The following is a 22,157-nucleotide window of genomic DNA, read 5'->3' as shown; positions in this document are numbered from 1 at the left end:
GTAGGACAAATAACCCTTATAGTTAATTGGAGGACCAGCCACCGCCTGACTCCCTTACAGTGCACAACAAAGACTAATGACCAAGACATAACATTTCCTCCTGTCCAACCCCAACCAAGTTATCACCTTTCCCACAAAGCACAGAGAGTTTGGGATCCAGTCCACAGCTCAAAGAGGGTAAAGGGAACTGGAAAGAAAGGCAATGTCTTTTTGGCAGACAAGAAAGAAAGAAATCAAGAACACATAAATTATTTATAAACCCTTAAGATCAGTAGCTTCATCCTCTTGTATTATTTACACAGCTCAATTGAACATTTAAGAATCCCATGCCAGCGAATCTGGATCTGTGTATTTGTAACAGTCAGTTCTGTCTTTGCCTTCACATGCAAGTTTCACATCTGCTACATATTCCCCTCTTGGTTAAGGAAATCTCCAGACTTCTTTGAAATATTTAGTGCATATCAGACCCAATTGTCTGGAACTAGCAACCAACTTCCCTTGAAGTTCACAAAAATAACATGTTGCATTGCACTAGCTGAGATCTTCTACCGCTCATGCGCAATACTCGCTAGTCACAGAATAAGCATACCAGCAACCCAAGGTCAAGTTCAGTAGGGCACCATGTAGTTCAAAGTTTTGAAACGAAAAAAGACAATGACCATTCTCTTTGGAAAAGATCATGTCGGATTTCCTCCATCTCAATCCGTTTTCTCCTGTTTCGTGCCTATTGAACACAACCCAGTGTTCATCGGTCTAGTCCTACCTTGAGCTATAAAGGGGGTGCTGTCCTCTTTGACGGAGGTGGTTTCGGGCCGGGGTGTGGGCGCCGGTGGTCTGTTAGCAATAACGACGGCGCTGCTGGAGGTCAAGATGGTGTCATACTCTTCATCATTTACACCTAGCGGGGCGTACAGGTCCTCCTCATCCTCCCCCACCTCATTCCCCTCTCCCTGCTGCTCTCTCTGAATGTCTGGAGCACTGGGATTCCCTGTAAGATATTTATAAACGATATTCATACGTAATATGGGGTTGAATACTACTGCTAGAGAAGCAATAGCTGCATGAGTCAGGGTCAAGCACAAACCACCCAGTATGGTGCATCCCATTTTCATCAAATTACATCCACTGAATGTAGTGGTGAATTCCCGCTTTCCAGTGTGGCAATCGTAATGGCATACTAAATCAGAAACCGCATTATGGTCATCCACTGCTAGGATGACAATCTATTGAATGAACAATATGAAAACAAAGACGGCATGCCACACATTGAGCTGGTTAAACAATCCAATGTGGTATCGTTCACCATCGTTCCTCCACTCACCTGCTGTGCACATCATCTCATAGATACTGTTGTCATCACTGTCCTTGCCCACGGTGAACATATTCTGTAACGACAGACCATAGAGACTGATTACTGCACTCTGCCAGCAATGCATTACATTAATACAACACAGGTTTCAATGTCATGGAACTCCTTGTGTAAAGACGCCTTGTTATGGAAAAACAAGATTTAAAATAGTCAAATGTCACCCCCGTTCTTCTGTAAGCGCCTCCAGATTCTACTCTACTGCCTATGTTGACAGTAACGCGGAGTACAATATGTGTTTCCCCTCTGTTACTTTGTGTGTCCTGATACATTATGAAATGCTATGCTGGTTAGATGAGAGACCCAAAACGAACATCCCCTAGAGGATTCAATACAGTAAACAGTGCTAGGAATACCAGGCTGTTGTTTGTGGCCCTCTGCCCAATAAGATACTCAGTGCCAGAGGGGTAATCAGACTAATCGAGCGATCACAGACAATCTACCCCTATCCATTCAAACATATCATTTAGTGGCGATTCAAGGCTCAGCGTTTGATAGGGGCTGACTGTTTTGACTGTGGTAACCAGTAGAGGTGCTATTGACGGAATGCACTTCAGACAATATGCTTGTTTTCCCAGCTCGCAAGTTATCGTTTTATTTTCTTAAGTTTGAACAGGGAAAAAAGTGGGACTAGATAACAACTACGACAGGGAAAAAGTTTGCTAATTCGGTCTTTCTTGTGTGACCTGAAATCAATGCACATCTTCCAAAGACCTACTGTAACACACCCAATTCAAGCGGTCAATGTCAATCCTGACGACCATGATTGGTTCATCTTTTCAACAGGTGTGTTTGTGTTGGGGTGGAAGTCAAATCGGCATAACCGGTATAGCAGCTCTCCAAGACCAGAGACTCGTTTTGTGGGAATGTTCTGAATCATACTAGTACCGATACAGAATTAGACATTTTTATGATTAACATGGAAAGCAATAACAAAAAAATAGTGCACTCAACTCCAAGCATTTTCCATGTGCTGTTCCTAAGCAACACAGCCACTCCATTGCAATATTACACTTCTTGATATTGCATATTATGTATTTTCTATTATGAATATATTAATTCAAAAATAACAACAGGAAGCTCAACAGATAGTTGACAGAACAAGCTCATTAAACATGGACAATCTACAGAGAATTTAAAAAAATGATGCTTTGATGTTGGACAGTAGCGAAACATGTTTCCACTTGAAGACTCTAGTATTGAGGAATTGTTATCTTATTTTGATATGTGTTTTTGGACTAAGCGCTTGAGCCAGCTGTTTGATATCATGCCATCATTGCTTGCTGACTAGTGAAACTTCACTCGTACATTGAGTACTTTGTATCAGATGTAGAAAATGTCCTTCATCGTTCTGGCTATACACATCATGTATAATATTAACTTTAATAGGTCATGTTTTAGCAGCACTGGACATGTTGCCTGTTGAACAAAAGCTGAAAGAACCACAGTCACTCCCTAACAAAGACAGGGTGACCGTTTCATTCAAATGCTATGCAAATCCTGTACAAATCCTGCAGTCTGACCGTTCGCTTATGCAAATCAAGTTGGCATGCAAAAAGCATCACAGACCCAATGAAGGGGAAACACAAGACTTCTACTGCAATTTGACCGTCAACATGGTACACATCAGTGGAGTCCCTGGAGGATGTGCATTTAAAAGAAGAGAAAATCATTACTGCTTTTGCTCTGTAGGACAAGTCAATACAATCAGTGTGTCATTCCTCTCTCGTCTTTATAGAACGTTATTGACTCCACATTAACGTATAATAGGAGTGCATGGGCCAAATAACTAACAATTGTGGATGCACAGCTTCTAATTCATCGTTTTAAAGTTCCATTAAGCCAGCTAAATGCCTCTCACCTACCACTAAGATGTGTTTTTTCCCCCTAGTATTACATTGTTATTGATTATTGCATTGTTGGGTTTTGAGTTGGCAAGAAAATACATTTCACTGTATGTGTGCATGTGACATTAAAAATTGAAAGACAAATACATTGACTGGAGAACAAAATCTCTATGTTCAGTAGGCCTGGGCCATTTTGGCCTCCTAAAGTAGCCCCTTTCTTGTGCATGTGATACCAACTGGGTTTCACACCCAGGTCTCCTACACGCCACGATTCTGTGTTAGCCCGCGGATTTAAATACGTTTGCTCATCACATAAGCGTGGTTACCGGAACCACCTCAGTTACACTTGGGCAATTTCATCTCAGAAATAAAATAATCTAGCATGCTGTGCAACTATAAACACTTAGGTATAAATACATTGTTTCATTTAGGAAGGAAGGCCCCAAAAGGATAGCATTAAACAGTGATTATATTATAATATTACAATTAGAACGTCGTTACAGTTGGAGCTACTAACAACCTCTGTGGTAATGTTTGTTTCTCATCTCCCTAACCGACAGTTCACAGCCCATTACCGCTGGAGAAGTGTGGTGCCTTGGAGACCGGCAGTCCCAGATCAACAGTGATGTTAAGTACACCCTGTGAGTGTTATGGCCGTATTCAGGGATAGAGGGGCCATTTGTCTTGACTGTATTGACAGACAGCCTCTTGGCCCCCCCAAAGCACTAATACATCATAGCTTGATTCATTGGCAGAGGGAGGGGCTGACACATGGCTAGGGGTAATAAAACCACTATGCTAACTGAGCTTGGTCCACCCAATAACAGCCCTTGGTCAGCTGAAAGACTTTTTTACATAAATTACCTGAAATGTTTCATTATACAGCACATCAAAGAGGTTACCACAGCAACCAAGATTAACCCATAGAATTGAATTTGAATCAAATGATGTATTACTCAAAACAACTGTATGTAAGAGATAATCAACGAGGGGGCTATGCATTCTATGGAAACAGACTATTGACGTGGACGGTGTGTTCCACGACATGCTAGAGGAGTGGAACTAACATTCCACGGAGTTGCATTATTTTCCAGAGAATACATAGAGCCCCGAGTTGATTAACCCTTTTATACCATGGCTATAATTTTACGGATTTGCAGCTAGAAATGTGTTAATTTGCAGGTAGAAATGCTTTGGCTTAAAGGGCATTCTAGAGCGTGTGCTATTTCCCTATAACTCACGGTATATCAGCACAGTAGAATTCAATGAATATAGTTAATTCTGACAAGTTCTATGTTTGAGCTGCTTTTGAAAGCAAAAGTCTAATTGAAAACATTATTGGCATTGTTGAATTTGATTTTCATAACAGCAAGCTAGGACTGATGGTTTGGTCAACCACATTAGCAAGTCTGTTCTGTTTGGTTACCAAGGCAACTACTGTAGCTTGTTAACTTGCTAGCTACTGTACTTCAGTGGATGTTGAACACATTTCTACCTGCAAATTAACACATTTCTAGCAGCAATTTATAGCCATGTTAAAAAGGAATAATCAACTCCGGCAAAGTATGTAACTCAGTGGAAGGTCACCTTCCACGTTGTTCATTATTTTCTGTAGAACGCATAGCCCCTCGTTGATTATCCCTTAAATATAACTCCTGAGAACAGCCTCAATTCATCAAGGCATGGACACTACAAGGCGTCGAAAGCGTTCCCTAGGGATGCTGGCCCATGTTGATTCCAATGCTTCCCACAGTTGTGTCAAGTTGGCTGGATGCCCTTTGGGTGGTGGACCATTCTTCATATACATGGGAAACTGTTGAGCGTGGAAAAACCCAGCAGCGTTGCAAATCTTTTTTTAATTTTTTTTATTAATTTTTTTTATCCCATTTTCTCCCCAATTTTCGTGGTATCCAATCGCTAGTAATTACTACCTTGTCTCTTCGCTACAACTCCCGTACGGGCTCGGGAGAGACGAAGGTCGAAAGCCATGCGTCCTCCGAAGCACAACCCAACCAGCCGTACTGCTTCTTAACACAGCGCGCCTCCAACCCGGAAGCCAGCCGCACCAATGTGTCGGAGTAAACACCGTGTACCTGGCCCCCTTGGCTGGCGCGCACTGCACCCGGCCCGCCACAGGAGTCGCTGGAGCGCGATGAGACAAGGATATCCCTACCGGCCAAACCCTCCCTACCCCGGACGACGCTATGCCAATTGTGCGTCGCCCCACGGACCTCCCGGTCGCGGCCGGCTGCGACAGAGCCTGGGCACGAACCCAGAGACTCTGGTGATGGGTTCGTGTTGTCTTGTTCTTGATGTCACTTGTTAAATCAACTTCAATCAGTGTAGATGAAGGGGAGGAGACGGGTTAAAGAAGGATTTTTAAGCCTTGAGACAATTGAGACATGGATTGTTTATATGTGTCATTGAGTGTGAATGGACAAGACAAACAATTTAAGTGCCTTTGAACGGGGTATGGTAGTAGATGCCAGGCACACCGGTTTCTGTCAAGAATTGCAACGCGGGCCTCCCGGGTGGCGCAGTGGTCTAGGGCACTGCATCGCAGTGCTAACTGCGCCACCCGGGATCATAACTTTCACCTTGATTCACCTGGTCAGTCTGTCATGGAAAGAGCAGATGTTCTTAATGTTTCATATACTCAATGTATGGTATGTTATGATTGACTATTTACTAGGGCCCGGTTGTAGAATTCGTCAGGGGGGAACATGATGGTTTGACAGCTTTTTAAACACACCTGTAGGTTACCTCATGGATTATACTGGCATTTATGAGTGGATTTCAGTTCATTTTAATTTATTCTGTGGAAAAAGACCAAGGAAACATCCATTATTGCCGGTGCGTAACGATTCGGCAAAAAAAACATGGCCGCCAGCTGCTTACGGAATTATGCGTCTTCCCAAGGGAGTAACCTCTGTGGGACACCCGTGCCCTCCTCTTCCTCGTCCCGCCGTCAGTTTTCCCAAAACACATCAGAGACAGTGAGTTTTTCAATGAGCTGGAGCAATCCGATCAAGGCGATCAGCCTTGGCTCCATCTGCAATCTCTCGCAATTAGCAGCATTGCCAGAGGATAATACACATTCCTCAGCTGTTGTAGTGTCTAAGTCTCCCATTGGGGAATCTGCTTCTCTGTCTGGAGACACGGGGAGAAGCAGCTACACTCCTGAAAGGAACCCAGTCTTTACTAGACTAGTTGTGGTAGACAAGGATAAGGCTAGGGGAAGCATAAGGCAAGGCTGTTTTCTAGTACCGTTGACTTTCAGGAGAGGGTGGCAATTTACAGTTTCAATTAACTCCTACTATGACGGTGTACATTTAACTATTATTGTTATACTCTTTGTTTAAAAAAAAAAGTATATATCCCGGGCAGGCACAGTTGATGTGGATACAGGTGAGCCTAGGTTGGGTCTCTGTTTGCTACTCACGAGCCTGTAAACACAGGCCCATCTCTACATCTCATTTCTGTTTTTCTGTTTGCCTCTTGTGTGTTGGTATTACTGGTAAGGAATTCATTATTCTGCAACGTGCTGACAATGAGAGTGAATGAATATTATAATTTGTTCAATATCAGTCATGGAATTGGTGTATAAATACTGTAGAACCCAATAGACCTTTTGAGGATAGGCTCTGCTGAAAATGCTGCATCTCTTTATTGTTTAAGATGTTGCACCATTGGGGTGCCTATTCCAGTACAGTATATTCTAAATCATTTGCTGTCTTCACTGGCTAATGTGATTTCCATTGCGGAGAGCATGCATCATAAAAAGGCAAGCTCCTCTGGGTTTAGCTAATGGACATACAGATGTACAGATGCATAGCCTACCGATTACATTTGGATTGCTTGTCATTAGTGAGTAAACGGCGCACCCCCCACTCCTTTCATATCGCAGAGAGATGGGGGTTGAGCCAGGCGAGGCTCTCACCATATTATGAGAAAAAAAAAACATGCCATTACGCAAGAAGTTTCTGCATTAGGCATCGCATAATTGTTCTAATGTATGCCGACGACCCACACTACTCTCTCCCCGAGAACATGAACAAACACAGGCCTTGTAATCCTCCACCGGGGTGTTGCGACCAGAAGACTTATAGGAGGCACAGGAGTGACAGATTAGAAAAGAGGAGAGAGGGAGGATAAGGGGGAGCAGAAGGATGCAAATGAGCAATGTGCTTTTCCATTACCCATCAGGGGGAAAAGGGTAAAAAGTGGCGAGGTTGGGGGATGAAAGGATGGAGAGAGTGGCGGCCCTGGAGGATGAGGTGACCCAGTACTCCTAAGGCTTCCACCAGCCTCCTTCCACCTCTACTGCCATGTTTATTATTTATGGAATGTCTCTGTACCGCCCCTGGTTAAGTGCATTCCTGAGTACACTGCTGTCTTTGTTGTTCACCTTCTTGACATGCAGGTTTTCAGCAGCTCGTCCAGTTGCAGTAGCTTTGACGAGTAGCCATCTCAGAGAAGAATTTGATGTTTCTTTCTGTTATGAAAATGGCTGTCACTCGGAAGAGAAACCCAAAGCTTGGGCTGCTGACACAGAGCCATTAGCTACTTTCAAAGTGAATAAATCATTGTAGCGATGTCGTTTTAATGTCATATGTTAAGCAATGTTGAACATAATACTGTACTGTCTATAATGCTGGACTATTATAGCTTAAATTGACTTCTCCAAGGACCCACTCTCTGGGTGATAAAAGTCTTTCCCTCACTCTCTTCTTTCCTGGACTTCTTATCCTGGACCTCTCTGCCCTGCTCTGGGATCAGCAGCTCCTCAAGGAGGGCAAATAACCTCCCTTTTTGCAGGCCTACCAAAGACTTAAGACTCAAAGAGTTAGTGTAGCCTGAACGGTACACTTAAGCTAACCTTCTTCAAGGACATAAGGAGAACACAATCAGGGCACAGTCTCTGCAACTCGAGGAAAGAGCCAACAAACAGAGGAACAAGGGACACAACCCAAAGGAACCACCCAACTCAGAGAGAAAAAGAGCAACAAGAAAAGAGACAACCATCTTCCCTTTTGCTCTTTCCATGCGGCCTGAACAACAGAGGCAGCAGACTTTTCTCACAGACGGAGTAAAACATCCTTAATATTCAGGTCTTCTCTTCTCATCTTTCATTCCATTTCCCACCTTTCCATGATCATTCTCATTATGTTTTGTAAATACCTTGACTGTAATTAAATCAAGTAGTTGTGTTGTCTTGTTATTCTGGTAAGGAACTCCAATTGATTCTTAAAAAAGTTCATACCTTCAGGTTAATCAATTATTACTATACTAATTTTAGTCTTATGAGTTATTTTAGCAATAATGTATTTTTTCATAAGTCTTTTTTTCTTCTTCAATACTGGTCTGGTGCCCAGATGTAATAATATATAGTAATAAATCATACATGATTAAATTATTTTGTAATTTGAGAGAATGAGAATGTTATGAATTCTTGTAATGGGAGTGCATGGTACCCATTGTACTAGGCTGCCCGTGCAGGACAATAACCACACATTACAGTACAGACATGTTCCAAACGCATGTTTTAGGAAAGCTGAGCCCGTATTCACAAAGTTTCTCAGAGTATGTTTTGCCTTTTAGAGAGCAACAAATAAGGTTACATGGACAGGCGGGGAACCTGATCCTAGATCAGCACTCCTACTCAGACCCGAGGCATGTACTTACCAGGGTCTGCTGCAGCACTACATGGAGCTCATCGTGGCCATTATGTTGGGCGATCTCAGCGGGCGTCTGACCATGGCGGTTAGTTGTGCACAGAGCTCTTTTCGCCCCAGGACATTGTAGCAACACACCGGAGACGTCTTTAAACCCGTTCTGGGCTGCAAAGTGGAGAAGTGACGGCACGTCCTCTGGGAGCGTCTCTGGTTATGGTAGGAGATGTTTAAGTGGGTTATTATTAGGTGCAGACAGAAACCATCCTAAAATGTAATCAGATAGATATTCTAGTTTGAGATGTGTATGCATATTCAAGTTTTATTCAACCTTTATTTTATCAGGGAGTCATACTGAGATCAATGTCTCTTTTACAGAAATTACAGAAAATACACACATCAAAATAAATACAAAATGCAAGCAGAAAGAAAAACAGTCCTAAAAAACAAACACATTAATCAGTAATAAGGTCCTCAATTGCCATAGTGGCACCAGAACATCAAATGTAAGAACATGTTGAAGATTGTTTTCGTGCACCTTATTGTGGAACAAAGCTGATTTACCTAACTCAGTAGAGACCAAAGCCCTATTACAAAAAGTCCCACTGTAACTAACATCCTTACTAAAGAGGGCCAACCAGTACCTGCAAAACATCAGTCTCAACATCAACAGTGAAGAGGCAACTGCGGGATGCTGGCCTTCTAGGCAGAGTTCCACTGTCCAGTGTCTGTGTTCTTTTGCCCATCTTAATCTTTTCTTTTTATTGGCCAGTCTGAGATATGGCTTTGTCTTTGCAATTCTGCCTAGAAGGCCAGGATCCCGGAGTCGCCTCTTCACTGTTTACGTTGAGACTGGTGTTTTGCGGGTACTATTTAATGAAGCTGCCAGTTGAGGACTTGTGAGGCATCTGTTTCTCAAACTAGACACTCTAATGTACTTGTACTCTTGCTCAGTTGTGCACCGGGGCCTCCCACTCCTCTTTCTATTCTGGTTTGAGTTAGTTTGCACTGTTCTGTGAAGGGAGTAGTACACAACGTTGTACAAGATTCCTCGCATGGAATAGCCTTAATTTCTCAGAACAAGAATAGACTGACGAGTTTCAGAAGAAAGTTATTTGTTTCTGGCCATTTTGAGATGCTGATGCCAGTTTTATTGCTTATTTAATCAGAACAGTTTTCAGCTGTGCTTTAAATAGTTACAAAAGGGTTTTCTAATGATCCATTAGCCTTTTAAAATGATACACTTGGATTAGCTAACACATCGTGCCATTGGAACACAGAAGTGATGGTTGTTGATAACGAGCCGCTGTATGTCTATGTAGATATTCCATAAAATAATTAGCCATTTACAACATTAACAATGTCTACACTGTATTTCTGATCAATTTTATGTTATTTTAAATGGACAAAAACAAGGCCATTTCTAAGTGACCTCAAACTTTTGAACGGTAGTGTACAGTATGTGAGAGTGGATTCTCGGCCCTCGCTAGCATGAAAACTAAATACAGGCACAGACTCCGTGTAGAAAATTATTGGAATTATTTAAGACTGAGATTGGGAGATTGAGTTTGGGAACCACTGCTCTAGAGAACATCAACTTCGTTTAACCTGCATTCAATACTAATTTCAGGTCAATTAAGTTTTTCTGTAATACAATTAAGGCAGACTGTAGTTCAGATAGTGCCTGGTCAACAGCCTATGTAACAGTATAACTTTACGTCTGTCCCCTCGCCCCGACACGGGTGCGAACCAGGGACCCTCTGCACACATCAACAACGGTCACCCACGAAGCGTCGTTACCCATCGCTCCACAAAAGCCGCGGCCCTTGCAGAGCAAGGGGCAACACTACTTCTAGGTTTCAGAGCAAGTGACGTAACTGATTGAAACGCTATTAGCATATACCCGCTAACTAGCTAGCCATTTCACATCCGTTACACTCACCCCCCTTTCAACCTCCTTTTTTTCTGCAGCAACCAGTGATCCGGGTCACGGCACCAATGTAACAGTATAACTTTACGTCTGTCCCCTCGCCCCGACACGGGCGCGAACCAGGGACCCTCTGCACACATCAACAACGGTCACCCACGAAGCGTCATTACCCATCGCTCCACAAAAGCCGCAGCCCTTGCAGAGCAAGGGGCAACACTACTTCTAGGTTTCAGAGCAAGTGACGTAACTGATTGAAATGCTATTAGCGCGTGCCCGCTAACTAGCTAGCCATTTCACATCCGTTACACTTACACAACAGTATTTATCACAAAGTTACTGCACAGATGTCGAGTTAGGATTCAGGATTACTTACAAACTACAGTTCAACTTCAACATTTGGTTGTCAGATTCAAAATGGGAAATGCATAGATGTATTATAGACGTATTTACTCATACATTGATATTTAAATATCATATAACATAAAATATGAATGTCAGCAGATCATTCAATTGACTGGATTGTCGAGGGGGTACAGACAACAGAACACTTACCCCCTTCGGGTGGGTCCTCTCCCTGCAGTCCCTGGAAGCCTGTGGAGGGCATGGCTTCCAACAGCATGGAGGACAGCCTTTGGTCCAGCTGCTCTACCGAGGACACCTGAAGAGACTGAGATCACAGGACAGGATGCATGAGCAAAGGGTTGCAAAATTCTGGTCACTTTCACCAAAAAGTTCTTCTGCTAATGCGTCTTGATTCTGGGAATCTTCCCACCTATATTCCTGAGGAATTTTGGGAAAGTTTCTAGCACACTGTCATAGTCAAGTAATTTCAGCTATGTCAAGTGCTAGACATGTGAATTAATATTAGGAATGTGTTCCTAATGCTTGGTATACTCAGTGTTTTCTGTTTTGAAGTGTCTAATTTTGATGCCTTCCTGATCCTAAGATTTTTTTATAAACTTTTTAATTCATTCCCTTTTTCTCAAAAAAGAAAACCCAATTTTGGCAGCTTGAACAGGACTGACTCAAAGGGTTGAAACTTCAGCAAATTAGGTCTAATCAACGTAAGTGTTCATGTGCATAATCAATTGGCTTTTTAAACTGAGTTGCAGTCAGCTGGCTTTCAAAGAGAGGAAGTAAACAACATCAACGGCAGCAGGAATATGCTGATTCATTCCATGAATTAGTCTCTCAAATGTGTTTAAATGAATGCATGTTGTTTACCTTACATGCTTTATGTTCCTCTCTAAACCCTTTCTGCAAATCCTCCAATGAAACGGTTCAGTCATAAATTGATAAATCATTTGAGTTGTATAGTGTGCTCTCCTGTACATTTACATTTGAGTTATTTGTACTCATCCCCACACATATAAAAGCATTGAATTGGTGTACGCATGGGCTTCAAAATCAGTGGCGGTCGGTGCCTTTTAAGACGAGGGAGGATGATACATTTTTTCATGAGCACTGCCTTATTTCTATTAAGGCAAATTGGATGACTGTCATTCATATTCAATTCACCCAGCTCAATGTAACAGCGATAGGTTTAGGCTACTACATTATACTCAAATTTTCCCTTTACCAATCACGAATGAAAGTTTACAACGTATTTTGAGTAATCAAGGTGACAGACATTGACACATTCGATACCTCCTTGCACACGCTTTCCTTCATCTAGCTAATCTACAGTGTAATCGTTAGTCCAACAGTTGGAAATTTGAGTTTCTATTGGAAGAATTCAGGTACAGTTGAAGTCGGACGTTTACATACACTTAGGTTGGAGTCATTAAATCTCGTTTTTCAACCACTCCACAAATTTCTTGCTGACAAACTATAGTTCTGGCAAGTCGGTTAGGACGTCTACTTTGTGCATGACAAGTAATTTTTCCAACAATTGTTTACAGACAGATTATTTCACTTATAATTCACTGTATCACAATTCCAGTGGGCCAGAAGTTTACATACACTAAGTTGACTGTGCCTTTAAATATCTTGGAAAATTCCAGAAAATTATTTCATGGCTTTAGAAGCTTCTGATAGGCTAGTTTACATAATTTGAGTCAATTGGAGGTGTACCTGTGGATGTATTTCAAGGCCTACCTTCAAACTCAGTGCCTCTTTGCTTGACATCATGGGAAAATCAAAAGAAATCAGCCAAGACCTCAGAAAAAAATTGTAGACCTCCACAAGTCTGGTTCATCCTTGGGAGCAATTTCCAAATGCCTGAAGGTACCACGTTCATCTGTACAAACAATAGTACGCAAGTATAAACCCCATGGGACCACGCAGCTGTCATACCGCTCAGGAAGGAGACGCGTTCTGTCTCCTAGAGATGAACGTACTTTGGTGAGAAAAGTGCGAATCAATCCCAGAACAACAGCAAAGGACCTTGTGAAGATGCTGGAGGAAACAGGTACAAAAGTATCTATATCCACAGTAAAACGAGTCCTATATCGACATAACCTGAAAGGCTGCTCAGCAAGGAAGAAGCCACTGCTCCAAAACCGCCATAAAAAAGCCAGACTACGGTTTGCAACTGCACATAGGGACAAAGATCATACTTTTTGGAAAAATGTCCTCTGGACTGATGAAACAAAAATATAATTGTTTGGCCATAATAACCATTGTTATGTTTGGAGGAAAAAGGGGGATGCTTGCAAGCCGAAGAACACCATCCCAACCGTGAAGCACGAGGGTGGCAGCATCATGTTGTTGGGGGTGCTTTGCTGCAGGAGGGACTGATGCACTTCACAAAATAGATGGCATCATGAGGGAGGAAAATTCTTTGGATATATTGAAGCAAAATCTCAAAACATCAGTCAGGAAGTTAAAGCTTGGTCACAATGGGTCTTCCAAATGGACAATGGGTCTTCCAAATGGACCCCGAGCATACTTCCAAAGTTGTGGCAAAATGGCTTAACATTTACATTTTAGTCATTTAGCAGACGCTCTTATCCAGAGCGACTTACAGTAGAGTACATACATTTTATTACATTTTTTTTTTTACATTTCATTACATTTTACATACTGAGACAAGGATATCCCTACCGGCCAAACCCTCCCTAACCCGGACGACGCTATGCCAATTGTGCGTCGCCCCACGGACCTCCCGGTTGCGGCCGGCTGCGACAGAGTCTGGGCGCGAACCCAGCCCAGCCTGGGCGCGAACCCAGAGACTCTGGTGGCGCAGCTAGCACTGCGATGCAGTGCCCTAGACCACTGCGCCACCCGGGAGGCTTAAGGACAACAAAGTCACGGTATTGGAGTGGCCATCAAAGCCCTGACCTCAATCCTATAGAAAATTTGTGGGTAGAACTGAAAAAGTGTGTGTAAGCAAGGAGGCCTATAAACCTGACTCAGTTACAACAGCTCTGTCAGGAGGAATGGGCCAAAATTCACACAACTTATTGTGAGAAGCTTGTGTTAGGCTACCCGAAACATTTGACCCAAGTTAAACAATTTAAAGGCAATGCTACCAAATAATAAATTAGTGTATGTAAACGTCTGACCCACTGGGAATGTGATGAAAGAAATAAAAGCTGAAATAAATCATTCTCTCTACTATTATTCTGACATTTCACATCCTTAAAATAAAGTGGTGATCCTAACTGACCTAAGACAGGGAATTTTTACGAGGATTAAATGTCAGGAATTGTGAAAAACTGAGTTTAAATGTATTTGGCTAAGGTGTATGTAAACTTCCGACTTCAACTGTACCTGGCACATGAAGTCCACAGGGTCTGCCACCCTGGTCAGAAGGCGAGCCATCTCCTCCATGCTGCTGTAGTACTGCAGATGGGCCTTCCCCATCGCCACCCCACTACAGTACAGTGTTACGCCCACACTTCCTGCTTGGAAGTCTGCAACAGGAAAACAAATTATATAAACTTGTTTCATAAGCATTGCGCATCATCATTTTAGAAACCATGGTGTTTTGTTGTGTGCTCTTTGACAAGGTCATCAAGTCGCTCTAGGGTCATTCCATGTCATTTCAGCACCCATGACATCTACCCTCCCAGTGTTCTGAAATTATTTGTTGCTGGAAACAGATAAGATTAGCATTCCTGGAACATTATTTTGTTGACATTTTATTTGCTCTCCTTGTAATTAAGCTAATTGATTGTACTCAAATTGGCCCTTTTAATTTCTCAGATTCAGATATGATTCAACATAAATAGTACTCAACATCCGATTTGGACCAAACTTCTTCCTACCATTGAGTAAGACATGAGGAATCCAAAATATGAAAATAAATTCTGTGGTCAATTTAATGTAACAAATGGCAGCTCTCTGAGGGCTATCCGTATGGTGGAGGGGGTCCGTGGGAGCCCTTTGATCATTTTTGGCGATTCCTAACATCTTCCTCATTGGTAGGAAGAATTATGTTCCAAATCAGATGTTAAGTACTATATTTATTGAATATTATATGAATCCTGTTCATCTAATCTGTTTCCAATTATAGAAACGATTTCATAACAATCTGAAACGGTGAGGGTCGAAATCCTATTTCTTGTGCTTTTTGGAGGTGGAATGACTCTCTACAATAAGCATCAATGCCATTGAATTTGCACATACCTGCTGCGTTCACACAGAGGGTGTGTTTGTTCCAGTGGACAGGTTTCACTCTCACCCTCTGTTTACTCCTACTGAACTCAACCTCAGCATCTTTACTGGCCACAGTATCTTTTAAAAGAATGAACACCTCGCCTGGCGTCTACAGGAGGGAGAACACAAAACATAAACGTACTGTAACAATAGAAAAAGTACATTGGTTGACATTCTGACCATCTAAAAAGCAGCTCTATTACATGTTTAAAAAAAAAAAAAAAAAACTGTAAACAACCAAAAACCCCAAAACCAATTTGAAATGTAAAAGTATGCCTTTTGGATCTATATTGTTTGCATCCATCTTGTTACAGTACATTTTATGTACGACTGGCTGAATAAGTCATGTCACTGAATGCTTTGATGTTGCCTCCTGACATGTTATTGCCTCACCCCACAGGGAACTCTGGAGGGGACCAGCAGCATGGTGTTGGGTTTGGTACTGGAGGCTCCGGTAGACTGCCTGCTCTCCAACTTTTGGTTTAACTCCAGCTTTAGATCCGGTCCTGTCAACTTCCCAGGAACAGCACTGACATTCCCTGCTGCAGCCTGGTGCCCTGTGGAAGGTCCACCGACAGTCAATCCAACTTTAAATACTTAGTGTTTCCCCTACCATCGTATTTGGTGCCAGATGGCCTTACATTTAGGCCAATTAGCAGACACTCTTTTCCAGAGCAACTTCTCTTTTTTTAACCTTTATTTAACTAGGCAAGCCAGTTAAGAACACATTCTTAGTTACAATGACGGCCTACCGGGGAGCAGTGTGTTAACTGCCTTGTTCAGGGGCAGAACAACAGATTTTTCCCTAGTCAGCTCTGGGATTTTTTAATTTATTTTTATTGAATATCCGAAACATACAATATACCTACAGTGAAGCCACTCAACAGCTACATCATACCAGTCATCCAACAGACTCCCATTCAGTGCGACACACAGAAGCATCCAGGGTCAATGCCCTGCTCAAGGGCACGTTGACAGATGCCAAACCGTCCAAGATCCCCCACAGTTCCCCAATAGCTATCCCTAAACCATTCAAGACCCCTCCCACAGTCCCCCCAATAATTTCCCCCCCAATTAATTCCATTCCCCACCCTCAAGAACCCCCCCCCCCCCCCCCAATGCACCAACAACCAAGAGAATGAACTAAAGAGAAAAAAGGAAAAGAGAGAAGATAACAGCAAACAACAATGCAAAAAATAAAATAAAAAGATAAATACACAAAAACAAAAATAAATAAAACAAAGGACATCTAAAATCATAACAGCAATGCCAACTGCCCATCTTGCTGTTGCTTTGGGCCTTTGTCTCACACCTGGAAAATGATTTTGACTCAAGTGCTTCAATTTTGTTCGTAAATCATGAGATTCAAATATCCCAAGCAACAGCGAACTACATTGATCTACAACAGTGATCTACATTTCTGAGTTGCTTTAAAATCTACATTTGAGTTTTACAGTAGTTTACAAAGATTATCCAGAACTGGCTGTGCGTGTCACAGCAGGATGAGACTAAGTAGGGTATATTTGGATTTGCATAAAGAGAGATAATGGCCACTGGTGATGAAAGAGGAAAGGGAGGATTTGAATGAGGAGACACACCGGCAGACAAACATACCTTTTGGACTTCCCGTCCATTTTAGATCACTTAAGCAATGAGGGGGGAAAAAACAATATGGATGGCAGCAGATGGTTTTGAATTTCTCAGAAAACTCTTACTGGGTAGCAGAGAGTAGAGAGTGACTCAGGAAATAATTACTGTCAAATTCCTCAGAATATGTAGTGTTCTCATGGAAACCGAGGTCAAACTGAACCCAAGCTACTGTCTAACAGAGGCAGCACTTAACTAGAGTCAGGGACATTGTGTTCCTACACTTTGTGTCCACATCTGATGCCCGGGGCAACTACCTCATTTTTGTTTTGTTTTTGGGAAACAGGATTTTGAGGGGGAAAATAGCTAACTTCCTGAAATTCTACACATTTGCCATGGTGCAAAGAGAAACATGTGCAGATGTATAGCTAATCTCATGCTGGACTATCAAAATAAAGTGTGACCTACATATTTTGCCATGAGGCTGAGAGAAAAATGTACTGATTTAAAGTTAGGGTGGGCTAGAGGTCTGACCTCCCATTCTTTGCTACTTTACTAACTTGAGTGTTGACTTGAGCTACAGGTATATGCTATCTGTGATTTGACAACGCCCAGTTGTATGGAAATTGCTGTGGGGACGTAGCCTGTGCAGCAAGTCCACTAATTCGTTTCTGAGGCAATTGCTTGAAAAATCATCAAATTCAACAGATATACAGCTGAAGTCGGACGTTTACATACACCTTAGCCAAATACATTTAAACACAGTTTTTCACAACTCCTGACATTTAGTCCTTGCAAAGATTCCCTGTCTTAGGTCAGTTAGGATCACAATAAATTACTATTTGGTAGCATTTCCTTTAAATTGTTTAACTTGGGTCAAACGTTTCAGGTAGCCTTCGGCCCATTCCTCCGGACAGAGATGGTGTATCTGAGTCAGATTTGTAGGCCTCCTTGATCGCACACGCGTTTTCAGTTCAGCCCACACATTTTCTATAGGATTGAGGTCAGGGTTTTGTGATGGCCACTCCAATACCTTGACTTTGTTGTCCTTAAGCCATTTTGCCACAACTTGGATGTATGTTTGGTGTCATTGTGTCACGGCTGTCTTCGTCCTCCTCATCTGACGAGGAGAAACGAGAAGGATCAGAGGACCAATACGCAGCGAAGGTAAGTGTTCGTCATTATTTAATGAAAAAAACTGAACACTACAAAAACAACAAAGAAACAACCGTGAAGCTAAATAACAATAGTGCTGACACAAACACTACACATAGACAATAACTCATAACCCACAATACCAAACAGGCTACCTAAATATGGTTCCCAATCAGAGACAACGCAAAACACCTGTCTCTGATTGAGAACCATATCAGGCCAAACACATAGAAATCTACAAACCAGACATACAACATAGAATGCCCACACAGATCACACCGTGACCAACCAAAACATAAAACACACAAAGCAAACTATGGCCAGGGCGTGACAGTACACCACACCACCTATAGGGGAGGGTCTGGGTGGGCATCTATCCGCGGTGGCGGCTCTGGCGCTGGAAAATGGCCCCCACTCCACCATAGTCAATCCCCGCTTCCGTGGCCTCCTAGGAACGGCGACCCTCCTAAATGACCCCACTCCACTGAGGGGCGCCTCTGGACTGAGGTGCAGCTCCGGACTGAGGTGCAGCTCCGGACTGAAGAGCAGCTCATGACTGAAGGGCAGCTCATGACTGAAGGGCAGCTCATGACTGAGGGGCAGCTCATGACTGAAGGGCAGCTCATGACTGAAGGGCAGCTCATGACTGAAGGGCAGCTCATGACTGAGAGGTAGCTCATGACTGATGGGCGGCTCTGGCAGCTCCTGACTGGCGGACGGCTCTGGCAACTCCTGACTGGCGGGCGGCTCTGGCAGCTCCTGACTGGCGGGCGGCTCTGGCAGCTCCTGACTGGCCGGCGGCTCTGGCAGCTCCTGACTGGCGGGCGGCTCTGGCAGCTCCTGACTGGCGGGCGGCTCTGGCAGCTCCTGACTGGCGGGCGGCTCTGGCAGCTCCTGACTGGCGGGCGGCTCTGGCAGCTCCTGACTGGCGGGCGGCTCTGGCAGCTCCTGACTGGCGGGCGGCTCTGGCAGCTCCTGACTGGCGGGCGGCTCTGGCAGCTCCTGACTGGCGGGCGGCTCTGGCAGCTCCTGACTGGCGGGCGGCTCTGGCAGCTCCTGACTGGCGGGCGGCTCTGGCAGCTCCTGACTGGCGGGCGGCTCTGGCAGCTCCTGACTGGCGGACGGCTCAGGACAGACGGGCGGCTCAGGCGGCGCTGGACAGACGGGCAGCTCAGACGGCGCTGGGCAGACGGGCAGCTCAGACGGCGCTGGGCAGACGGGCAGCTCAGACGGCGCTGGGCAGACGGGCAGCTCAGACGGCGCTGGGCAGACGGGCAGCTCAGACGGCGCTGGGCAGACGGGCAGCTCAGACGGCGCTGGGCAGACGGGCAGCTCAGACGGCGCTGGGCAGACGGGCAGCTCAGACGGCACTGGGCAGACGGGTAGCTCAGACGGCGCTGGGCAGACGGGCAGCTCAGACGGGCAGCTCAGACGGCGCTGGGCAGACGGGCAGCTCAGACTTGCCGAGGCGCACTGTAGGCCTGGTGCGTGGTGCCAGAACTGGTGGTACCGGGCTGGGAACACGCACCACTGGGCGAGTGCGGGGAGCAGGAACAGGGAATACTGGACCCTGGATACGCACAGTAAGCCTGGTGCGTGGTGCCGGACCTGGTGGTACCGGACTGGGGACACGCACCACTGGGCGAGTGCTGGGGGGGAGGAACAGGGCTTACAGGGCTCTGGAGATGCACAGGAAGCCTGGTGCGTGGTGTTGGCACTGGTGGTACTGGATAGACCGGACCGTGAAGACGCACTGGAGGTCTCGAGCTAATGGCCTGCACAACCCGTCCGGGCTGGATGGTAACTCTAGCTCGGCACATGCGGGGCGCAGGCACAGGACGCACTGGGCTGTGCAGACATACGGGAGACACAGTGTGCAACGCCGGTGCAGGATATCCCACTGGCTGTCTGGAGAGCAGGGCTGGCACCATCTTACACTCCCCGTGTGCCCCCCCCAAGACATTTTTGGGGCTGCCTCTCGGGCTTCCTACCGCGCCGCCGTGCTCGTTTCGCCAACTCCATTCTCCTGTAAATCTACTCGCACTGCTCCAGCGAATCCCAGGCGGGCTCCGGCACTCTCCCTGGGTCGACCGCCCACCTGTCTATCTCTTCCCAAGTTGTATAGTCCAGATTTTGCTCCCATGTCCAGAAATACTGACATCGCTGCCTCTCCTGCTCCTGCCCGTTACCACGCTGCTTGGTCCTTTTTTGGTGGGTTATTCTGTCACGATCGTCGTAAGAAGTGGACCAAAGCGCAACGTGGTTTGAATACATATTTCTAAATTTAAGAAGAACACAAACAAAAACAACAAAATGAATAAGACGAACATGACCGCTATAGAAACACTGTGCTAACATGCAACATAACATAGACAATAACCTACAACCCACAATACCAAACAGGCTACCTAAATATGGTTCCCAATCAGAGACAATGAATGACAGCTGCCTCTGATTGAGAACCATATCAGGCCAAACGAGAAAACCCCACATAGAAACAGACAACATAGATAATACCCACCCAACTCACGTACTGACCAACTAAATAAAGACTAAACAAAGGAAATAAGGTCAGACACGTGACACATTGTCCATTTGGAAGACCCATTTGCGACCAAGCTTAAAATTCCTGACTGATGTCTTGAGATGTTGCTTCAATATATCCACATAATTTTCCTCCCTCATGATGCCATCTATTTTGTGAAGTTACGTTAATCTCTAGGAGACAGCTCCTCCCTGAGCGGTATGATGGCTGCGTGGTCCCATGGTGTTTATACTTGCGTACTATTGTTTGTACAGATGAACGTGGTACCTTCAGGCATTTGGAAATTGCTCCCAAGGATGAACCAGACTTGTGGAGGTTTACAATTTTTTGGGGCTGATTTCTTTTGATTTTCCCATGATGTCAAGCAAAGAGGCACTGAGTTTGAAGGTAGGCCTTGAAATACATCCACAAGTACATCTCCAATTGACTCAAATGATGTCAATTAGCCTATCAGAAGCTTCTAAATCCATGACATAATTTTCTGGAATTTTCCAAGCTGTTTAAAAGGCACAGTCAACTTAGTGTATGTAAACTTCTGACCCACTGGAATTGTGATACAGTGAATTAATCTGTCTGTAAACAATTGTTGGAAAAATTACTAGTGTCATGCACAAAGTAGATGTCCTAACCGACTTACCAAAACAATAGTTTGTTAACAAGAAATTTGTGGAGTGGTTGAAAAACGAGTTTTAATGACTCCAACCTAAGTGTATGTAAACTTCTGACTTCAACTGTAGGTAGCCACAACTTTTCACCTCGCAGCCATGTCCGGAAGCAATCAAGTCAACTAGTAGGCAACGGGAATGATCATTAAATGCTTCTCTATTTGGTTTATTTCAGTTATTACGTTACAGAACTATGACTTTTACATTCACTTGTATATCATGATCATCTGTTGGATTTAAAATCAAATCAAAGTTTATTTGTCACGTGCGCCGAATACAACATGTGTAGATCTTACAGTGAAATGCTTACTTACAGGCCAAAACCAACAGTTCAATTCTTAAGCAAAAAATAGGTATTAGGTCAACAATAGATAAGAAATAAAAGCAACAGCAAAAAGACAGTGAACAATAACGAGGCTATAACAGTATCGAGGGGGGGGGGGGGGGTTGACACACAATGCAAATAGCCTGGGTAACCATTTGATTACCTGTTCAGGAGACTTATGGCTTGGGGGTAAAAGCTGTCGAGAAGCCTTTTGATCCTAGACTCTGGTACCGCTTGCCATGCAGTAGTAGAGAGAACAGTCTATGACTGGGGTGGCTGAGTTCTTTAACAATTTTTCGGGCCTTCCTCTGACACCGCCTGTTGTGGAGGTCCTGGATTGCAGGCAGCTTGGCCCCAGTGATGTACTGGGCTGTACGCACTACCCTCTGTAGTGCCTTGCGGTCGGAGGCCGAGCAGTTGCCGTACCAGGCAGTGATGCAACCAGTCAGGATGCTCTCGATGT

General features: G+C 44.2%; 1 protein-coding gene across 2 annotated transcripts in view; it reads right to left on the bottom strand.

Annotated features, from left to right (window-relative positions):
- The window catches only part of LOC129835131 (B-cell scaffold protein with ankyrin repeats-like), a 54,511-nt gene that overhangs the window by 11,189 nt on the left and 21,165 nt on the right, over positions 1-22,157 (bottom strand). For both annotated transcript variants that reach the window (XM_055900531.1, XM_055900530.1), the window contains 7 exons: positions 15,811-15,974; positions 15,388-15,526; positions 14,530-14,672; positions 11,368-11,482; positions 8,899-9,095; positions 1,322-1,385; positions 764-988 (listed from right to left, as the gene is read on the bottom strand). In XM_055900531.1, coding sequence (XP_055756506.1) covers positions 764-988; positions 1,322-1,385; positions 8,899-9,095; positions 11,368-11,482; positions 14,530-14,672; positions 15,388-15,526; positions 15,811-15,974 — 1,047 coding nt within the window. The remainder of the gene's footprint in view (positions 1-763; positions 989-1,321; positions 1,386-8,898; positions 9,096-11,367; positions 11,483-14,529; positions 14,673-15,387; positions 15,527-15,810; positions 15,975-22,157) is intronic.

The sequence above is a fragment of the Salvelinus fontinalis genome, chromosome 36 (assembly GCF_029448725.1).
Source record: "Salvelinus fontinalis isolate EN_2023a chromosome 36, ASM2944872v1, whole genome shotgun sequence".
NCBI lineage: Eukaryota > Metazoa > Chordata > Actinopteri > Salmoniformes > Salmonidae > Salvelinus > Salvelinus fontinalis.
This window is presented reverse-complemented; position numbering and strand designations above follow the sequence as displayed.